Source organism: Brachyhypopomus gauderio, chromosome 11 (genome assembly GCF_052324685.1).
Source record: "Brachyhypopomus gauderio isolate BG-103 chromosome 11, BGAUD_0.2, whole genome shotgun sequence".
NCBI classification, from domain to species: Eukaryota; Metazoa; Chordata; class Actinopteri; order Gymnotiformes; family Hypopomidae; genus Brachyhypopomus; species Brachyhypopomus gauderio.
Genome location: NC_135221.1, coordinates 15,785,674 through 15,802,512, shown reverse-complemented (window position 1 = coordinate 15,802,512; position 16,839 = coordinate 15,785,674). Strand labels below are relative to the sequence as shown.

Genomic DNA, 16,839 nt, shown 5'->3' with positions numbered 1-16,839 from the left:
ATTTAGTTTGATTTATACTTTCCACAGATGGTAGAAGATATGTCCGGGACAGTGATGATGGTATTTATAAATCAGGGTTAAAGAACTGGTACTCGGTTATCAAAGGTACGGAGCGGCTCCTGTCACTTTCTGATTCCATGTGTCTTATTGAAGATTAAGGAAATGTTGTCATTCTTTTGCTGTGTTTTGTGTTCCTGCTGCTGTGTAGAGTTCCGTAAGCTGAAGACAGTGGATGCTGAGGGAGTCACACAAATCTTCACTTTACACAACGTACTGATCCATTACACAGAGTAGCACGCCTACCAGCCTGTCAACATTCAAACTGTTCATATATTTGTAAAAAAATAATAATAATTATGTCAAATAACATTAACATTTTGATTTTTGCAAGGTTTCTAATCATGTTTGATTCATGGTGTTCCTGGTGAGCTGTCAGTAGATTGATAGTAAAATATTTATTAGTATATGTTACATAAATGTTATCATTTAATAGATTACTAAAATCTACATGTGTTGCTTGAGTCAGCGAATGAGATGCCCTGCTCACACACTTCATCTCAATATTTATTCTGTGTACAGTGTCTTGACAGTGTCCAAGTGCCGTGCTGGTAAATTAAACTGTTCCCTCTGTTCAATTAAAGTCATTTGGCAGTGTGATTTCTCCATGGGCTCTACATCCACGTTTACCCACAGGAGGTAGAAGGACTGAAGCAGACCGACTCTGTTTAGACCCCACAGCTGTGAACCTAAAGCTCCAGATCACGCGTGAGCTGTAGCACCCCAGACTACACCCCTCACCCCCCAGACTCCACCCCTTGCCCCTCCCACTGCGAGGATCTCACGCAGGCGGAGCAAGCCCCTCACCCTTCAAAACAGGACCGATACAAGCTGGATCATGTTTCACGTGGACCGTGTGATGTCACATGGTGCTGGTGTCAAATGTGTTTTTTTTGCTGAGTGTCTACACTGCAGCAGATGAATGGCATGTATATCACCGGCGTTCACACACAACACTGGGTCAGTTCCCATGGAGACATCACTTCAAAACATTCAAATCTTTAACACAATGTTTGTTTACTTATTAATCTGCAAGAATCTAACAGGCCTCATTGTTCAGTGAACACTGTACATCATGAAAACACACGCACATCCAATAAAACACCAAAACCACACCAGTTCATATAAATGAAAATTTGACTTCAAGCTGTAAATATACAATTTCTTGCATATTAATTGTATTACAAATGTATTCCTGTGACCAGTGGCGGACTTAGCAATTTGGGGGCTCAAGGCGAATTTAGCTAAGGGGGCCCATCAACATTAATATGCGAGAAATAAGTTAGCTAGTCAGGGGGGCCCTACAGTGGGCTGCAGTGGGAGGGGCCCAAGGCAGTTGCCTAGCCACGCCTCTATGCAAAGACCGCCTCTGTCTGTGACAGACCTGTTTGTTCATGGTGGCTTGTGAAGGTTAGAACTCGTGTTACAGTGTCTGCCATTACCAGCCATAGCTGCTTCTTTTGATAACAGGGGAAGCATGTAAGGTCATGGTGGGCATGTACAATATCACAAAGAGATGCACTCCACAGAAGCACAGCTTTCAAACACAGCTTTCAAAGTAGAGAAAGCTGATCATAGCTACAAAACTTCTTATTTATATATATATAATTGAAATTAGCATGGACAAAATGCCGGTTTACCTAAGTGACTATCTAAGATCATTTTATCAATTAGTCTTTTTAACACAACAGATAGTACATGTATTTAATACATACATAGTTAATTCCAGCTTCAACTATATCAGTGTCATGTAATGAGACAAGGATGTGTTTGGGTGTGGTTCTAGAAACACAGTAGGAGTACTGGATTGCCTAAGGCAGACCAACAACAGGATGGGGAGAGCAAAGATAATAAATAGCAGGCAAAATGTTGGGCCGCCTGGCTGATACCCTGGACCTGACAGAGGCTGGATGGGACCGCCATCTTGCCTTATGTATAAATAGATGGGTCTGTCATTAGGGAAGAATGGTGGCCTGTTTTGTTGTTGAACAAGGTGAGTGGTGGTTTATATTGTACACTGAAGAATGTGTTCCTGGCGGTTCTAGGAAGAGAGGAGCAAGTTGTCTTTGTAAATTACATATTGAAAAGTCTCAAAGCCATTGGAGACGCAGATGGGCTAATGCACCCCTGCATGAGGGATCCAGAAATGTGCTGACCCATGACCTCAGTCTCTGGGGCAGCCTGGGGCAGCTCCCAGCGTTCCTGGGGAGGGGGATACCTGATTAAGGATAGAAGACACAGTTGTGTGTTTGGTGCAGCATGGCTCCTGCTGAACACATCAGAGAAGTCAGAGTATTCAGAGTGAAGGAGAGTAGCATCAGGGTTTAATGGGCTCTGTGTTTCTGTTAGCGGACATGTCATCTGTGCAGATGTACAGGGACAGCAGGGTTGGGACACTCCTTGTGGGCAGTGGGAGACAGAAGGAGCACCCGGGTACGGGCCAGTCTGTGTGTGCTTGAGGTTTTCCACAGAGGGTGACATGCAGATGTCACCCTGCATGTCAGTTCGGCTTGGAGAGTTTTGTTAAATCCTCAGCAATCAGTAATGTCAGTAACGTTACTCAAATCTTACCACTTTTTTCGGTAACGAGTAATATAACGCGCTACTATTTCCAGTCCAGTAATCAGATTAAAGTTACTTATCCAAATAACTGTGCGTTACTATTTTTATTTTCCCTAGTAAAAAAATATATTTTTGCTTTCTTCTTGGCTCAGTTCTACTTTTGCGTCTGACCGTAGCGCTCGACTCCGCACGCTGCGCGCGACCCTGTGAGAGCGCGAGCGCGTTTTACAAGTCATTTTTTGCAGTGTCCTCCCGTAACGATATGTGGTAGTATAAAGAAACACCCCTCAAAAACAGGGGAAGGAACATTTACCTGAAGAATTTTAATGTTGCACTGTGTTCCACGTTTGAAAAGTGCTGGAATTTTGACTAACGTCACCTACTTTAAAATGCTTGAAATTGTAATGGTATTTCGTTTCACAAGCTGTCTGACTGAACAGGGGTGGGTTTCCCGAAACGTTCGTAGCGCTAAGTACTTCTTAACCTCGTAGGTTTCATACGAGGTTACGAAGTACTTGGCGCTACAAACGTTTCGGGAAATCCACCCCAGTTCGCTTGTATTACGTTTACAAATAAATTTACAAATAATACCGCGCAGCTACACAAACGTAATGTCAGGAGAGTCTTGCCCTTTAAGTGACACTGGGGGGGGGGGGGGGGGGGGGTGTGACTGCGCGCGCCAGGGTTGCGTTATCAATAAAGCTTCCCTCCCTAATTTTTGGATTAAGCAGTTTCTGCCTGGGTTACCGAACCTGCTTCAATACATTGTTACTGTTAAACATGCACTTCCAATAAAGTGAGTATTGGAAAATTTTATATTGCTGCTTAATGTAACAACTAAAGTAACTTGTAATCTAACGTAGTTACTTTTAAAATCAAGTAATATGTAACGTAACTAAGTTACTTTTAAAAGGAGTAATCAGTAATCAGTAATCGGATTACTTTCTCAATGTAACTTAGCCATCACTGTCAGCAATACACCAGTAGCAAACAAACAGAAAACTGATCCCATAATTTTAAGCGTTTCCCTTACTGGTAAAAAAGCCCCAACCTCAATATCTCCCTACCTAGCAACCTACTAACTTATCTACTAAGCTAACACCATGCCGATCTTAATACTGAGCTACCTACCAATCTATGTAGCTAGGAGCCTACCTACTGTACTCATATCTACTAAGTCACCCACCTACCTATCTAACTAGTAAAGTACATATCTATAGCCTATATGCTATTTCCAGCTAGTATGTAGATAGAAAATGGTAATAACATATGAAGCTGGGCTTTTTGAAGAGAATGTTCATCTACACACCAATCTCTATATGTAATGCGGTGAGTACGGGAGTGTACACACCTCGTGTAAAAACAAAGAGAGAGGTGGACATCTTAGTAGATGTAAATGTGCCATATTTGTCAATTGTGATCGAAATTTGTCCTCCGCATTTACCCATCTGTGCAGTGAGAAAACACACACACACACACACACACACATACACACACACTAGTGATTACTAGGGGGCTGTAGATCACACGTGCCCAGAGCGGTGGGCAGCCCTAACCCGGTGCCCGGGGAACAGTTGGGGTTAAGTGCCTTGCTCAAGGGCACCTCAGTCATGGCCTGGAGCCTGGCACTCAAACCCACGTTATTTTCATTTTGACTTCCAACATGTAGATCTGTGTCAAACATCCACGTTAATCCTGGTTAATCCTAGTGAAAGTGATGCTGCTACAACCATCCCTTTATTATAACTATCTTTGGTTTCCCGTATTCATACGAATTTATGTTATGTTATATATCATCATGGCCAAAGTGTACAATTATTGTCGAATTATGATTATTGTTACTGAAACAACTGGTGTCCGTGCGCTATAAAGCGATGTTTTAATGCAACGAAACAGGTTCATAAAAGTCCTTCCGTCCAGTCTTTATGTACAGAACACACACAGCAGAATTAACGTGCATGCTTAACACAGACCTACATTTCAGAAGTCAAAAATAAAAACAACTCAAAATGAAAATGCCTCATATCCACAGAGGCTGTAATGAAACTGTAATAAAAGTCTGCTTTAGCCTTGCTTTCCAATAAGGCATTACACCCGTTAGCGGAGGGGGGGCGGACCACTGTACGAGAGGACACCGGCAGGTGAACACACACAGCAGGCGCTCCGGCACAAGGACACAGACCTCCCGAACATTGCAGCACACACCGCATTTCTTCACACTCGGATCTCTTACCCGCACACACCAAAGGACATAATGGCGATCGGGGGCCGCGCTTTCAACTTGCTCAGGGCGTCTGTGAGACAGCAGATTACACACAGGGCCGGAATAATGTCAAAGCCGGCCAAACACGAGCTGACAGCTGGGGTGAGTAACCCACCAGATCTGCTCCAACATGCCGACGCAGCGCGCAGCGAATATACTCATCAACAAAACGTGGATTATCGCGTCTGTAGCTCCATCTTTTAATGATATGAGCATTAAATAATAATTAGAGCGAATTATTTTCGATTTTTTTATATCGCACGTTGTCCTTGTAATTAAAGGAAGACGAAACCAAAAGATTAACGCCATTGGCGGTGTCACTGTCCTCACGTACAATGGTATGATATCGCGGAGTATGAAATGCAAGTCGGTAGTCTATATTTTAATATGGGGTGTATGAGGCGCAGAACGGGTGTTTTGGTGCACGGTGTCGTCGGTTTCTCCGTTTTCTCCCTATTCTGTATAGTCTGTATAGTCTGTGTAGTCTGTATAGTAATACTTCTGGGAAGCGGCCAAACGTGTGACCTTGTGACCAAATAAAGTCAAACACCATTTACTACAGAAACCGGTTAGACCAATGTTAATTATTTCTGAGCCAGATCAAAGTGCCTCTGTAAAATGTATTATGGATTAATTCAGAATACTTTGGGACTAAAATCACATATCGTTGTTAAATGCTAGGCCTGGTAGAGAGGCTACAGTGTCAAAGTAGGCCAAGGCCTGATATGCCCGACGGTGTTGGACGCACAGAATCATGCACGTAAAATGTTTTCCTCAAATACAACACATAAACTGCACCTAACACTTAAAATACAACACATAAAATGCTCCTCAACACTCAAAAATGATTTTAAGGTTGTCTCTTGTCAGTTATTTTGCATTGAAATTACATAGACGCGTTTTTTTTTTCTTTTTACTGTTTTTGTTTACTTTAGTTTAATGAACTGGATAATCGTTTGTTTACGTCTTGACAGACCTCATGACCTCAAGTAAGTCCCAGATCTCTTCAGCTAGTTACAAACAAGGACGGACTGATAACTGATTAGGGACGTACACACACACACACACACACACACACACACACACAGTGTATATATATGAAAATACAGAATGTTGCTCTAAAAGTTGTGCTTAGTGTTGCTTGTCATAGCATTCAGCTAGATGTTTTGATGAATGTTCAGGAATTTTATATGGGCATTTCCTTACTTCCTTTTAAGACATCTGTATCTGTGTGTGTGTGTGAGTGATGTCATATATATGGGACTTATATATATCCCACTCATATATATATATGAGCGGGATATATATAAGTCCCACCCCCCTAAACCACTACCACTATTGCTAGTAGGATTGGCTTTGTTGTTTTCTCTTACACATAACTGTCCCTTGCTTGATACAATCTAAATTGGGATACCGTTATAGTCACACATCATTCCCTCTTACAGCTGATCATTTAGATATCGGCACAAATCTCACACCCAGCAGAATAACCACCAACATACGATTCTGCTTTTCCTGGTACCATTACCCAGTTCTGGTTCTAATCAGGTTCTGGATGAGGTACGCGGCCAATGTCTGTTGCCCCAGGTCAAAGATGGACCAAACTCTCTCCTGTTTACTCAGTATTTGAAACTTCATTCAAAACTAAACAAGACTGAAATGTTTAACTGTATGTTTGCATGCGCTCCTCTCCTTACAGGAACAAGCTGTTGGCATGTTGGCGATGCTTCTGACGATCCTGGTTCCGTCTGGATGGATCCTGGCGAACCTAGAGAGCTACAAGAAGCGTCCCTGAGGACGTGCTGCGACAGTCAGATCGGACATCTGCATTCCATCCCAAAAATCCTATTTATGTCTCATAAATAAACGAATGTACAAACCACCAAAGCAAACGTCTCAGTTCACAGACTGCAATTAAATTGTAATACAATTGTAACAGTTAAAAAGTAGCATAATGCAGATCTGACAGAAATTTGGTAATAGTACTGGATTAATGTTGCTTCAGTATTGTGGAAAATGGTTCAAACCCTGTTGTTACGTGTGCATGTTTTGAATAGTGAAGTTATAGATGTAGGCTATGGTAAGCACACAATTACACACAATTGTCTGCTGCTGTGTTTCTTTGAAGTCCAAAGGTCTGCTACGGGTCCCCCAGCGCAGTGCAATCTGGGTAATATTAATACACCCTCTTTTGCTCCCAGAAATGGTTCTAGCATTATACATGAAAATGCATGGAATATATGAGACAATATGAAGGCTTGTGGTTTGTGACCATATAGGCTAATCATCAGGTATCCTGGGTGATGTTATCTGCTCTGGTGGAAGAGAGGAAGCACCTTCTTTCTTTCTTTTAAAAGACACCAGTGACCAACTTACTGTCACCTTTAAATAAAAAGTATCTGGGAGTCCAGGAGTGCGATATCCAGATGTGAGATCATCATCATCAGGTCAGATGAAGATGCTGAAATGCAGTCCCAGAGAAGACCTTAAATTTGTAGACCTTAAAAATCTACAAATGCCAAAAAGTAATATGTGCTAAACAGATCGAGTTAGAATTTCAGAGTGAGGTACAATCCAGAACAGAACAGGAAATGTGTGTGTGTGTGTATATATATATATATATATATATATATATATATATATATATATATATATGTATATACACACACACACCAATATGTTGGCCTGAAATTAAGAGAGAATTTGCAGGAAGAAGCATCTATTAAACCCCTGAGGCCGTTGGGCTAGATTCCTTCATTGGCATGTTCCTCACGGTTCTCAGAGCAGATAAACAGCCCCACAGAGACTTTACGGTGAGATACAAACTGCTCCTCAGCTCCCATAGCAAGGATTTATGTGGGATGTTGCTAAGAGACCAGTCACGTTGGTAAAGATTTGAAATAGTGTGTACTACAGATAATACACACCAGATTGTACGGCGCACATGAAGAAATAACGCCTATAAACACAATCATGATGCGCCTTTTCTTTTCAAATAGTTTTTCGAGGTGCCCAACTGCAGGATGAGGTATGGAGCTCCAGCTCAGTATGGAGATCTGTTCTCACACAAACCTACAACTCGTGGTCAGAAGCTCCTGAGCTGAATGCAGTGCATTTCTGCAGAAGTCACCAACTGAAGCAGGTCCCCCCACCTATTAGGACGCATGACGAGTGAAGCATCACACACTTCTCACCCAAACGGCCAACACGTACCAGTAAACAGCGGTGTGGGATGACTGGAGGAAAAGTGCATGTGCATTAACTTCACTTTTTCATTAGAAGCCCCTGGTGCTTTCTTGGACCGTACGGGTCATCACAGTTTGCCGCCCCTCACACACTGCAGCGTGCTTTAGAAAAACGAGCACACTTATCTCAACCGCCTGTGCCGTTGCTCTTGGTAACTGCTCTCCTGGTTCCTGAGGAACAGACGAGCCAGTTAACGATTATCTCCACACGTGACACCACCCTGGGGAGGCTGGCAGGGCCCCGCAGGACGAGGAGTCTTAAGAGGGAGTGCGGGGCCCCGCCCCCTCCACTCCACCGTACCTGTTTCACATGCTACATTTCACAGAAGAGGCTTAAACTCAACGTCACTGTAACACTGAGCATAAATATATTCTCTTTCACTCAGCTAAAACACAATGACCAATGTACAGTGGAGATATGGTCAGTCATCATTTTCTCAATCTTTTTTTTTTTATGGACAAAAGAAATGGCTCCTACTACTTACAGTGTGAAAAATCTCAGTGGAGACATCTTTAAACATTTCATTTCACTCATTAGGAATTCAGTTTTCTGGACTGTTGGAAAGACAACTACCCTAAGTCCCGCTTTTATGTAGTGTGCAAGAAGGTTATTTTTACAAATGGGATTTAACCCGACAAGCTCATTTGATGTAATTGGTGGGCTGGCATGAAATAAATTGTTCTGTTCACCGTTTAACGAAGGAAAGAGCCTGTTGCTGATCTTGGATCCACTTGCCCTCGGCATAGACAGAAAGGACAAAACAGCAGAAAAAAACAACAACTCTGAAAACGTCTTTAATGAAATACCTCAGGTCATATCCCAATACTAAACAAGCAGATATTTTCCCAGGGCTGCGAGAGTGTGTGTGTGTGTGTGTGTGTGTGTGTATGTGTGTGTGTGTGTGTGTGTGTGCTTATGTGAGTATGTCCTGTGCTTGCTGCTCCACCAACACAGCCATGCTCTTCACATCTTCACACCAGAAGTCCAGCCGCTCCTTCATACCCTTGATCTGTGCACACACACACACACACACACACACACACACACACACACACACACACACACACACACACACACACACACACACACACACACACACACACACAGTCACTCAGGGGCAAAGGCTTCCTTGTAGAAAAGGCCACAGTGCAGTGCTGAAGAGACTGAAGATCAGTCAAAGCCCTGATTGTGCTAGAGATGGTGACATCAGGCTCTGACGCCAACAGCCATCACAGCCTCCAGCTTCCTGCATTCCTGAATCCATTAATAAGACTAGACGCATGTGCAAGAGGGGCGAGGGGCTGTGTGTGTGTGTGTGTGTGTGTGTGTTCGGTACCTGTGGCAGGTCCAGCACTCTGGGCTGCACCCAGGTCATCTGGACTTTCTGGTCCACCTCATCAATGCTCCCTCTGATCAGACCCACAGACAGAGCCTTCATCACCAACAGCTCCACCTGAGAGACAGAGAACACCTGTGACAGCTCCACCTGAGGGACAGATAACACCTGTAACAGCTCCACCTGAGGGACAGAGAACACCTGTAACAGCTCCACCTGAGGGACAGAGAACACCTGTAACAGCTCCACCTGAGGGACAGAGAACACCTGTAACAGTTCCACCTGAGGGACAGAGAACACCTGTAACAGTTCCACCTGAGGGACAGAGAACACCTGTAACAGTTCCACCTGAGGGACAGAGAACACCTGTAACAGCTCCACCTGAGGGACAGAGAACACCTGTAACAGCTCCACCTGAGGGACAGAGAACACCTGTGACAGCTCCACCTGAGGGACAGAGAACACCTGTGACAGTTCCACCTGAGGGACAGAGAACACCTGTAACAGCTCAACCTGAGGGACAGAGAACACCTGTAACAGCTCCACCTGAGGGACAGAGAACACCTGTAACAGTTCCACCTGAGGGACAGAGAACACCTGTAACAGCTCCACCTGAGGGACAGAGAACACCTGTGACAGCTCCACCTGAGGGACAGAGAACACCTGTAACAGCTCCACCTGAGGGACAGAGAACACCTGTAACAGCTCCACCTGAGGGACAGAGAACACCTGTAACAGCTCCACCTGAGGGACAGAGAACATCTGATGTTGTAAAACTGATGTTGTAAAACTTGTGTGTGTCACGGATCAAACTAGTGCAACATCTAAAATAACCAGAAAGCAGCATTTACAATAGACTAAGAATTCTAAAACCTTCTAAAATAGAGAAAACAAGTTAAATATGATCTAATCACTGTGATACAGTATATGATGTGAACGAGATATTCAGGCTGTAAAAACACAATCACACCCAGCTGTTGCCCTAAACCCTGCAGCACCGCGGGAGGCCAGTGGTGGAGCCCAACCACGGTACTGCAGGGCCAGAACCACGGTACCGCAGGGCCAGAACCACGGTACCGCAGGGCCAGAACCACGGTACTGCAGGGCCAGAACCACGGGACCGGGGACATACCTCGTTCAGGGGGACCTTGGTGCTCTGAGCGATTTCCTGGAATGTCAGCTGCCTGTGATTGGCTGGCCTGGTGAAAGTCATCTGAGGAAAGAGTTAAAATAGCTGGGTACTCATTACGAACACAAACCCAACCATCTCTAAACTGCATGAGACTGAGGAACTGGCTTTGTTAAGAAGCATACACAGAACAGGTGTTAAAATACCAGCTTTCTGTAATCTACAGATTTATACCACTCTCTCTTCAGACAGAAGTGTCAAAAGGTGTTCAGTCAGGTTCATTAACAAAATCCAGGACTGGATTTAGATTAAGAGGTCCAGATATGAGCCCCCATGTGGTTCTTCTGTCAGCCAATCACGATGCTTACCTCCATCACACACAGAAGCTGGATCTTCTGCATGAGTCTGGCTTCCTGTGCAGCAAGGTCAGGCTGCAACACAAACAGACAACAGTCTCTTCATGTTTCCCACACACCCTCAACACCACAACAATCTCTCCCTGTTCCCCACACACCCTCAACACCACAACAGTCTCTTCCTGGCATGTCATTATATCACTGCAGAATTTGTTGTATGGGCCACTTTCTGGACGTCCATCAACACGGTTATAAATGTTGACATAACCAAGACTCCAGCTTTGACGTTTAAAAAAATCACCAATAAATATGAGTAATTATGAAATATTTAATATCAGATTAAATATCCAGCATGTGTAAAGATCCTCTCCCCTTACCTGCTGTCCCCAGACTGATTTCAGAGCCTGAAACTTCTCCACGTTCCCTGAGTTAAAGGCGTAGAGAGTCTCTATGAGCCATTGTTTATCTGTGTTTCTCAAGGACTCCAGCACTGGATGCATCAGCTACAAATAAAGCACGTCACCTTTATCAATCGATAAACACCAACCACACCAATAAACAACAGAGGCCTTCAATTACAGGTGGAACTGCTGCATGGAGGTTTAGTCCAATAACATACCAGCTCTCCAAAATTGTACACGCCCTCCCCAAGCAGGCCAGCCAATCCAAGTGTAAAAGCTCTTTCTTGCTGTTCTGCCTCTAAAAGAAAAATAAAAGACCACAGTAAGCACATTGAGCAAAGGTCAGTTATCTTGGCCTGAATATAGGGTCTATGCTATTCACACAGTGCTACTCAGTCCAGAACACCCAGTCCCCTCGTGCGGAGGTTTACCGGGCAAGTCTTTGGCGTCCACACAGCCCAGGTAGTGGAGCGCGTCCTTGTAGTAGAGCGCGTGGTTTCCAATGATGCGGTAATATTTGCTGGACAGGTCATAGAAGCGCCCATGCACCGACGTCACACCCGCAAGACCATTCAACAGAACCTCCACCTCCTCAATCAGTTTCTAAAGAAGACAGGACTGTAAGAACCAGCACACAACCTGACACCTGAACCCAACAACCCAACAACCCATCAACCAAACAACCCATCTCACCAAAACCCAACAACCCACAAAACCCAACAACCCACCAAACCCAACAACCCACCCCAAGCATAGCTCAACAGCAGGCCTGCTCTTACCTTTGTTGCAGGAAGATCACTGATGTCTAGCTTGAGGCTTCCGATAGCAGTTTTGCACAGGATCACTGCTTCATCACTTGCCTTCACCTTATTACAGGGGTGGGGATGGCACAAAGAGAATAGAACATGAATAAAATAAAGACACATTTTCTGAGCAAGTAAACTGTAAAGATGGCATAAAATACCACACTACCTTTTCTTTTGTTTTTTCAAGAAAAGTTATGGCAGTATTTGGATCTGTTGAAAATAGACACAAGTTTAAATAGGTAACGATACAATGAACATTATAATTATAATAATATATAATACTATGAGTACTATAATGTAATTATTAATTACTATACATTATAGTACTATAGTAATTATAGTAATTATTATACATGAACAGTTCACTCCCACACAGTCACAGCACACAAACAGACACGGTTACCTGGCATTTGTCTGACAACATGGAGAACAATTTCTACTAGCGACAATGGATTGATTCTAAAATAAAAAATAAATAATTAGTAATACAATCACAATATTAATAAATGCATCTTGTGTATGTTTCTCAAACCAGAAACTCAGCAAGTGGCACAAACCCACCTGTGTTCAAAGTCACTGATGAAGTTTTCATAAAGCTGTGGAATACAAATAATCCAGTTTACATTTCTCTGTACAGAAACGTATAGATTAATTTGACAATAAATTCACTAAAAGGTTTACCTGAATGATGGCGTCCCCTTTGGAGAAGATGGGGTCTTGGACAAAATCAGTCAGCTTCAGGGTGAGTTGATGCCACAGTCTAATAACACAGAAAAACACCAGTATTGCATTTGGAGTATGTTTTATACTCTATTTCTATATCTTTAATTCAGATTTCACAGGTACCATAACTTGACTAATAAGTCAAGATAATCAAATAATGTTCCCAGTACAGCATGATATTATTTTTCTTATAACATTGTTATTACCACCGTTAGCTTAGCCTGCTAGCCGGGCTGAGTGACTCAGCTAACGCCACAGGCCACAAGCAGCCTCGCCACCCTAGTTCAAAGACACAGCCTCACTTTCTGTTGTACAGGTCCTCCAACTTGTGCCATTCCGTGGCCATTTCCGTCGTGGGACTCTTGCTCTGCTGCTGTTTGAGGTATCCGAGGACATCTTTCATCCTGGCGGCCGAGGGGTTTCACTCTTCTCGGTAGCGTACCGCTGCGATATACGAGCTCCCGACACCGGCCTTGTTCTTCTCCTCGATTTGTGAGGAGGGACCAGGTCGAAAACTCAACACTTCCACCAAGTGGTGAGATGTGATATTGCTTGACGTGCAGGACGTTCGAAGTTTGTTCAGTTTGTTAGCTTAGAAAAATAAATCTAAAGTGAAACTAGAAGCAGAGTGAAATAGCTCACAGCAACTACGAGAATTAACTGTGGGGGAAAGTTTCTCTTAGAAATTAAGGAATTATATTCAGCTTCTGTATTTTTTTTATTTTATTATAACTTCACAACAAAACTTTTGAATACACAACATAATACAAATTACTAAGTATTCTTTCATACATACTTTACATAAACTTTACCAAAATATCACAAGGCCATTTAAGACAATATTGAGTAACTTGCCTCTTTAACACAAAAGAAAAATTCATTGTTGTGGTTAAAACATTGATCCTAATTGGAAAATCTTCCAGAAGATGTTTAGGAGTGTGACTATCCTGCAGGATGAAATGATCCGGCTGTAAAGACATCACGCGGTGTCTGCACACAAGGACATGGTGGTGTTCTTGCTCTCTTTCACTATATGCTAAAGCACTGAATGAGCACATCAACATGGCTCCACCCACTAGGGTAGAACACACAAGATAACTGCTTTTAAACTGTATTCATGTTTCTAAAAGAACACACACACACACACTGATAACTGTACTGCGCAGAAAACAGGTGTGTCACACTGCATGACAGAGCGACCCTGGGCAGGTCTGTGCAGGCCAGCTACGTCACGCAGAAACCAGCTGTGTTGGAAAAATATTACTGCCTGGACAGACTGTCAAAAACAGAATAGTGGCAATAACATCATGTGTGTATGTGTGTGTGTGTGTGTGAGAGTGTGAGCCTGTTACATACCAGATAGTGTAATTCAGAATTCAGGTGTGTGTGAGCAGATGGAAGAAGACGTCCATGCTGTGGCAGGAGAACTATCTTGCTTTCAGGATACTTAACCAGCAGAGTTTATATATTCGCATTTCACACGCTGCTGTATCTGTGCCGCCAAACCCATCCTGCTCTTTATTGTGAGGTGGTATGAGCCGTGAATGAGAGCGGCTGAGGGCACCATCAGTCCGAGTGGTCTTCATCATCCTCCTCCTCCTCGTTCTGCTCCGGGTTGTGGAGCGGCTGGTGTGGAAGGCAGTGCAGCTCGTGGGGTTGCAGTTTGGTCATTGTCCCGTCTGGTCCGAGCTTCAGAGGCTGGATCACGTGGTTCCTGAGGGACAGGCTTGTCAGTCAGCACAGTTACCAAACAGGCATTTTTGTTCTTTAGATACACGAAAATGAAACAGTCTTAGATCTGTAGATTTGGAAACTTAGATTTGTGAATCACCTATGGTGGAGTTTCTAAGTTACTCTTGTGATGTTTATTCAGATACGTAGGGCTTATTTCACTGAACAAATATGTAATTTCATCTACACCGAGATCCTGCTGTAGTTATTTTTACATCCACTCTCTAAAGCCAGTGACGGACAATAACAGATGATAACAGTCAATAACATATGATAACAAACAATAATAGACAATAAGAGACAATAACAATGTAAAACACAAACACACATGCAAAAACACAGTGGTACATGTGTGTAAAGAGCTGGGTGGGCGGAGCCTGACTCTGGTGTGCACCTGGAGAGTTTGTCAAACATGTTGACGAGCTTCATGGCCTCGTACTCCTTCTGCTCCTCCGTCATGCCCTCCATGGGGTTGGGCTGCTCCTCCTCCACCCGCCCAGTGACGGGGTTAATACTGCAGGAGCATCATCACATGCATCATACTCATATCACACTCATATCACACTCACACTTACACTCACACTTACACTCACACTGGCACTCACATCACACTCACACTCACATAACACTCACATCTTCAGGTTGAACGGAGAGTTGAACTGAAATCTTTGAGTAGTGAAAGTGTGTTGCAAAACTCAGAAGCAGTTGCACAGAGCACAACAGCAGTGCCTCCCCGTGGAGATGTAGGCAAGTTAGTGGTGCTATTCTAAGATCAGCTTCCTCTAAAAAAATGTAAAAACTGGTTCAACACACATACTGTCACTCTAAACCAGTTCTAAATCAACACACTTACTGAACCTGCTCTGATACACATCACCCCTCCAGTGACCACTGCAGTGTGGTGAAATTGTAGATGTGTGTGTGTGTGGTTTCTCTTGTGTGGTGTAATTGTAGATGTGTGAGTGTGTCTGTAGTTTCTCTGGTGTGGTGTAATTGTAAATGTGTGTGTAGTTTCTCTGGTGTGGTGTAATTGTAAATGTGTGTGTAGTTTCTCTGGTATGGTGTAATTGTAGACGTGTGTGTGTATGGTTTCTCTGGTGTGGTGTAATTGTAGATGTGTGTGTAGTTTCTCTGGTGTGGTGTAATTGTAGACGTGTGTGTAGTTTCTCTGGTGTGGTGTAATTGTAGACGTGTGTGTGGTTTCTCTGGTGTGGTGTAATTGTAGATGTGTGTGTGTAGTTTCTCTGGTGTGGTGTAATTGTAGATGTGTGTGTGTAGTTTCTCTGGTGTGGTGTAATTGTAGATGTGTGTGTGTAGTTTCTCTGGTGTGGTGTAATTGTAGATGTGTGTGTGTAGTTTCTCTGGTGTGGTGTAATTGTAGACGTGTGTGTGTGGTTTCTCTGGTGTGGTGTAATTGTAGACATGTGTGTGTGGTTTCTCTGGTGTGCTGTGACTCACTGTGGCTTTGCCTCTCTGTACTCCTCGGTGTCACTGTCCTCGTCCTCAGAGTAGTGTCCGGGCTCCCAGCCTCCCCTCATAAGGCCGCGAGCAGCCAGCAGTCCTGCGGCGTTACCGTAGCCTGTGTACTTGATGAATCGTGACACTGCCACACACACAAGACAAAAGGCCAGCTCAGCACACAAATAAAACATTCAGTTATTAATTATTTAATTGAACATTCAGTTATTAATTAATTACAAGTTCAGTTATTTGATATTTAATTATTTAATTCAACATTCAGTTATTTATTATTTAATTCTTTTTTACTTCACCAATCTCTTCAAACCCGATTTTGGAAAGTAAAGTCAGAGTGACTTATGATGAAAAATTACAGCAGAAGCTTAAATGACAGGAAGCAGCCTCAGGTCAAATGAGACCCATCAGTACCTGGCTCTTATGTACTTATGAAATACAAATGTTGTAATACATTTTTTTTATCAGTCACTGCGCTAACTTGATCTTGGGTATAAAATTAATCAAGATCTAAAAGGTGTGAAGATTGTAGCTTTAACAACATAACTCATCATCGTATACATCATAAACTGCACACATCATTTGATTTGGGTTCAGTCAGCAGAGGAAAGACAGGCCTGTACACGAGGTGCCACCCGGCCCAGTGCAGAGGAGCCCAGTGAGGTGTTTCGCTGGGCTGCGGTGCAGTGTGGTGTCTCACCGCTCTCTTTGCACAGTACGAACAGGAACTCCGCTGCACACTTCTTCACGTCTGTG

At 43.4% G+C, this 16,839-nt stretch overlaps 3 protein-coding genes across 3 annotated transcripts in view; 1 reads left to right on the top strand and 2 right to left on the bottom strand.

The window, feature by feature from the left end:
• Nucleotides 1-4,732: 4,732 nt before the first annotated feature.
• On the top strand, nucleotides 4,733-6,774 carry cox8b (cytochrome c oxidase subunit 8B). The gene is made up of 2 exons (XM_077022313.1): nucleotides 4,733-4,984; nucleotides 6,582-6,774. The coding sequence occupies exons 1-2, from the start codon at nucleotides 4,874-4,876 to the stop codon at nucleotides 6,675-6,677; spliced, it is 207 nt and encodes a 68-aa protein (XP_076878428.1). The 5' UTR covers nucleotides 4,733-4,873; the 3' UTR covers nucleotides 6,678-6,774.
• A 2,132-nt stretch (nucleotides 6,775-8,906) lies between these two features.
• On the bottom strand, nucleotides 8,907-13,376 carry psmd13 (proteasome 26S subunit, non-ATPase 13). Its single transcript, XM_077022312.1, has 13 exons — nucleotides 13,182-13,376; nucleotides 12,838-12,916; nucleotides 12,718-12,752; nucleotides 12,560-12,615; nucleotides 12,323-12,366; nucleotides 12,130-12,216; nucleotides 11,782-11,953; nucleotides 11,569-11,648; nucleotides 11,327-11,452; nucleotides 10,962-11,024; nucleotides 10,597-10,677; nucleotides 9,465-9,581; nucleotides 8,907-9,137 (listed from the first exon to the last, which is right to left on the bottom strand). Exons 1-13 carry the CDS (start codon nucleotides 13,280-13,282, stop codon nucleotides 9,042-9,044), a joined length of 1,137 nt encoding a protein of 378 aa, XP_076878427.1. The 5' UTR covers nucleotides 13,283-13,376; the 3' UTR covers nucleotides 8,907-9,041.
• Nucleotides 13,377-13,600: 224 nt separating this feature from the next.
• ric8a (RIC8 guanine nucleotide exchange factor A) overlaps nucleotides 13,601-16,839 on the bottom strand; it is a 22,053-nt gene continuing 18,814 nt past the window's right edge. The window contains exons 7-10 of the mRNA XM_077022311.1: nucleotides 16,784-16,839; nucleotides 16,069-16,213; nucleotides 15,005-15,124; nucleotides 13,601-14,593 (exon numbers count right to left, since the gene is read on the bottom strand). The exon at nucleotides 16,784-16,839 is cut by the window's right edge and continues 89 nt beyond it. Coding sequence (XP_076878426.1) covers nucleotides 14,446-14,593; nucleotides 15,005-15,124; nucleotides 16,069-16,213; nucleotides 16,784-16,839 — 469 coding nt within the window. The 3' untranslated portion in view covers nucleotides 13,601-14,445. The remainder of the gene's footprint in view (nucleotides 14,594-15,004; nucleotides 15,125-16,068; nucleotides 16,214-16,783) is intronic.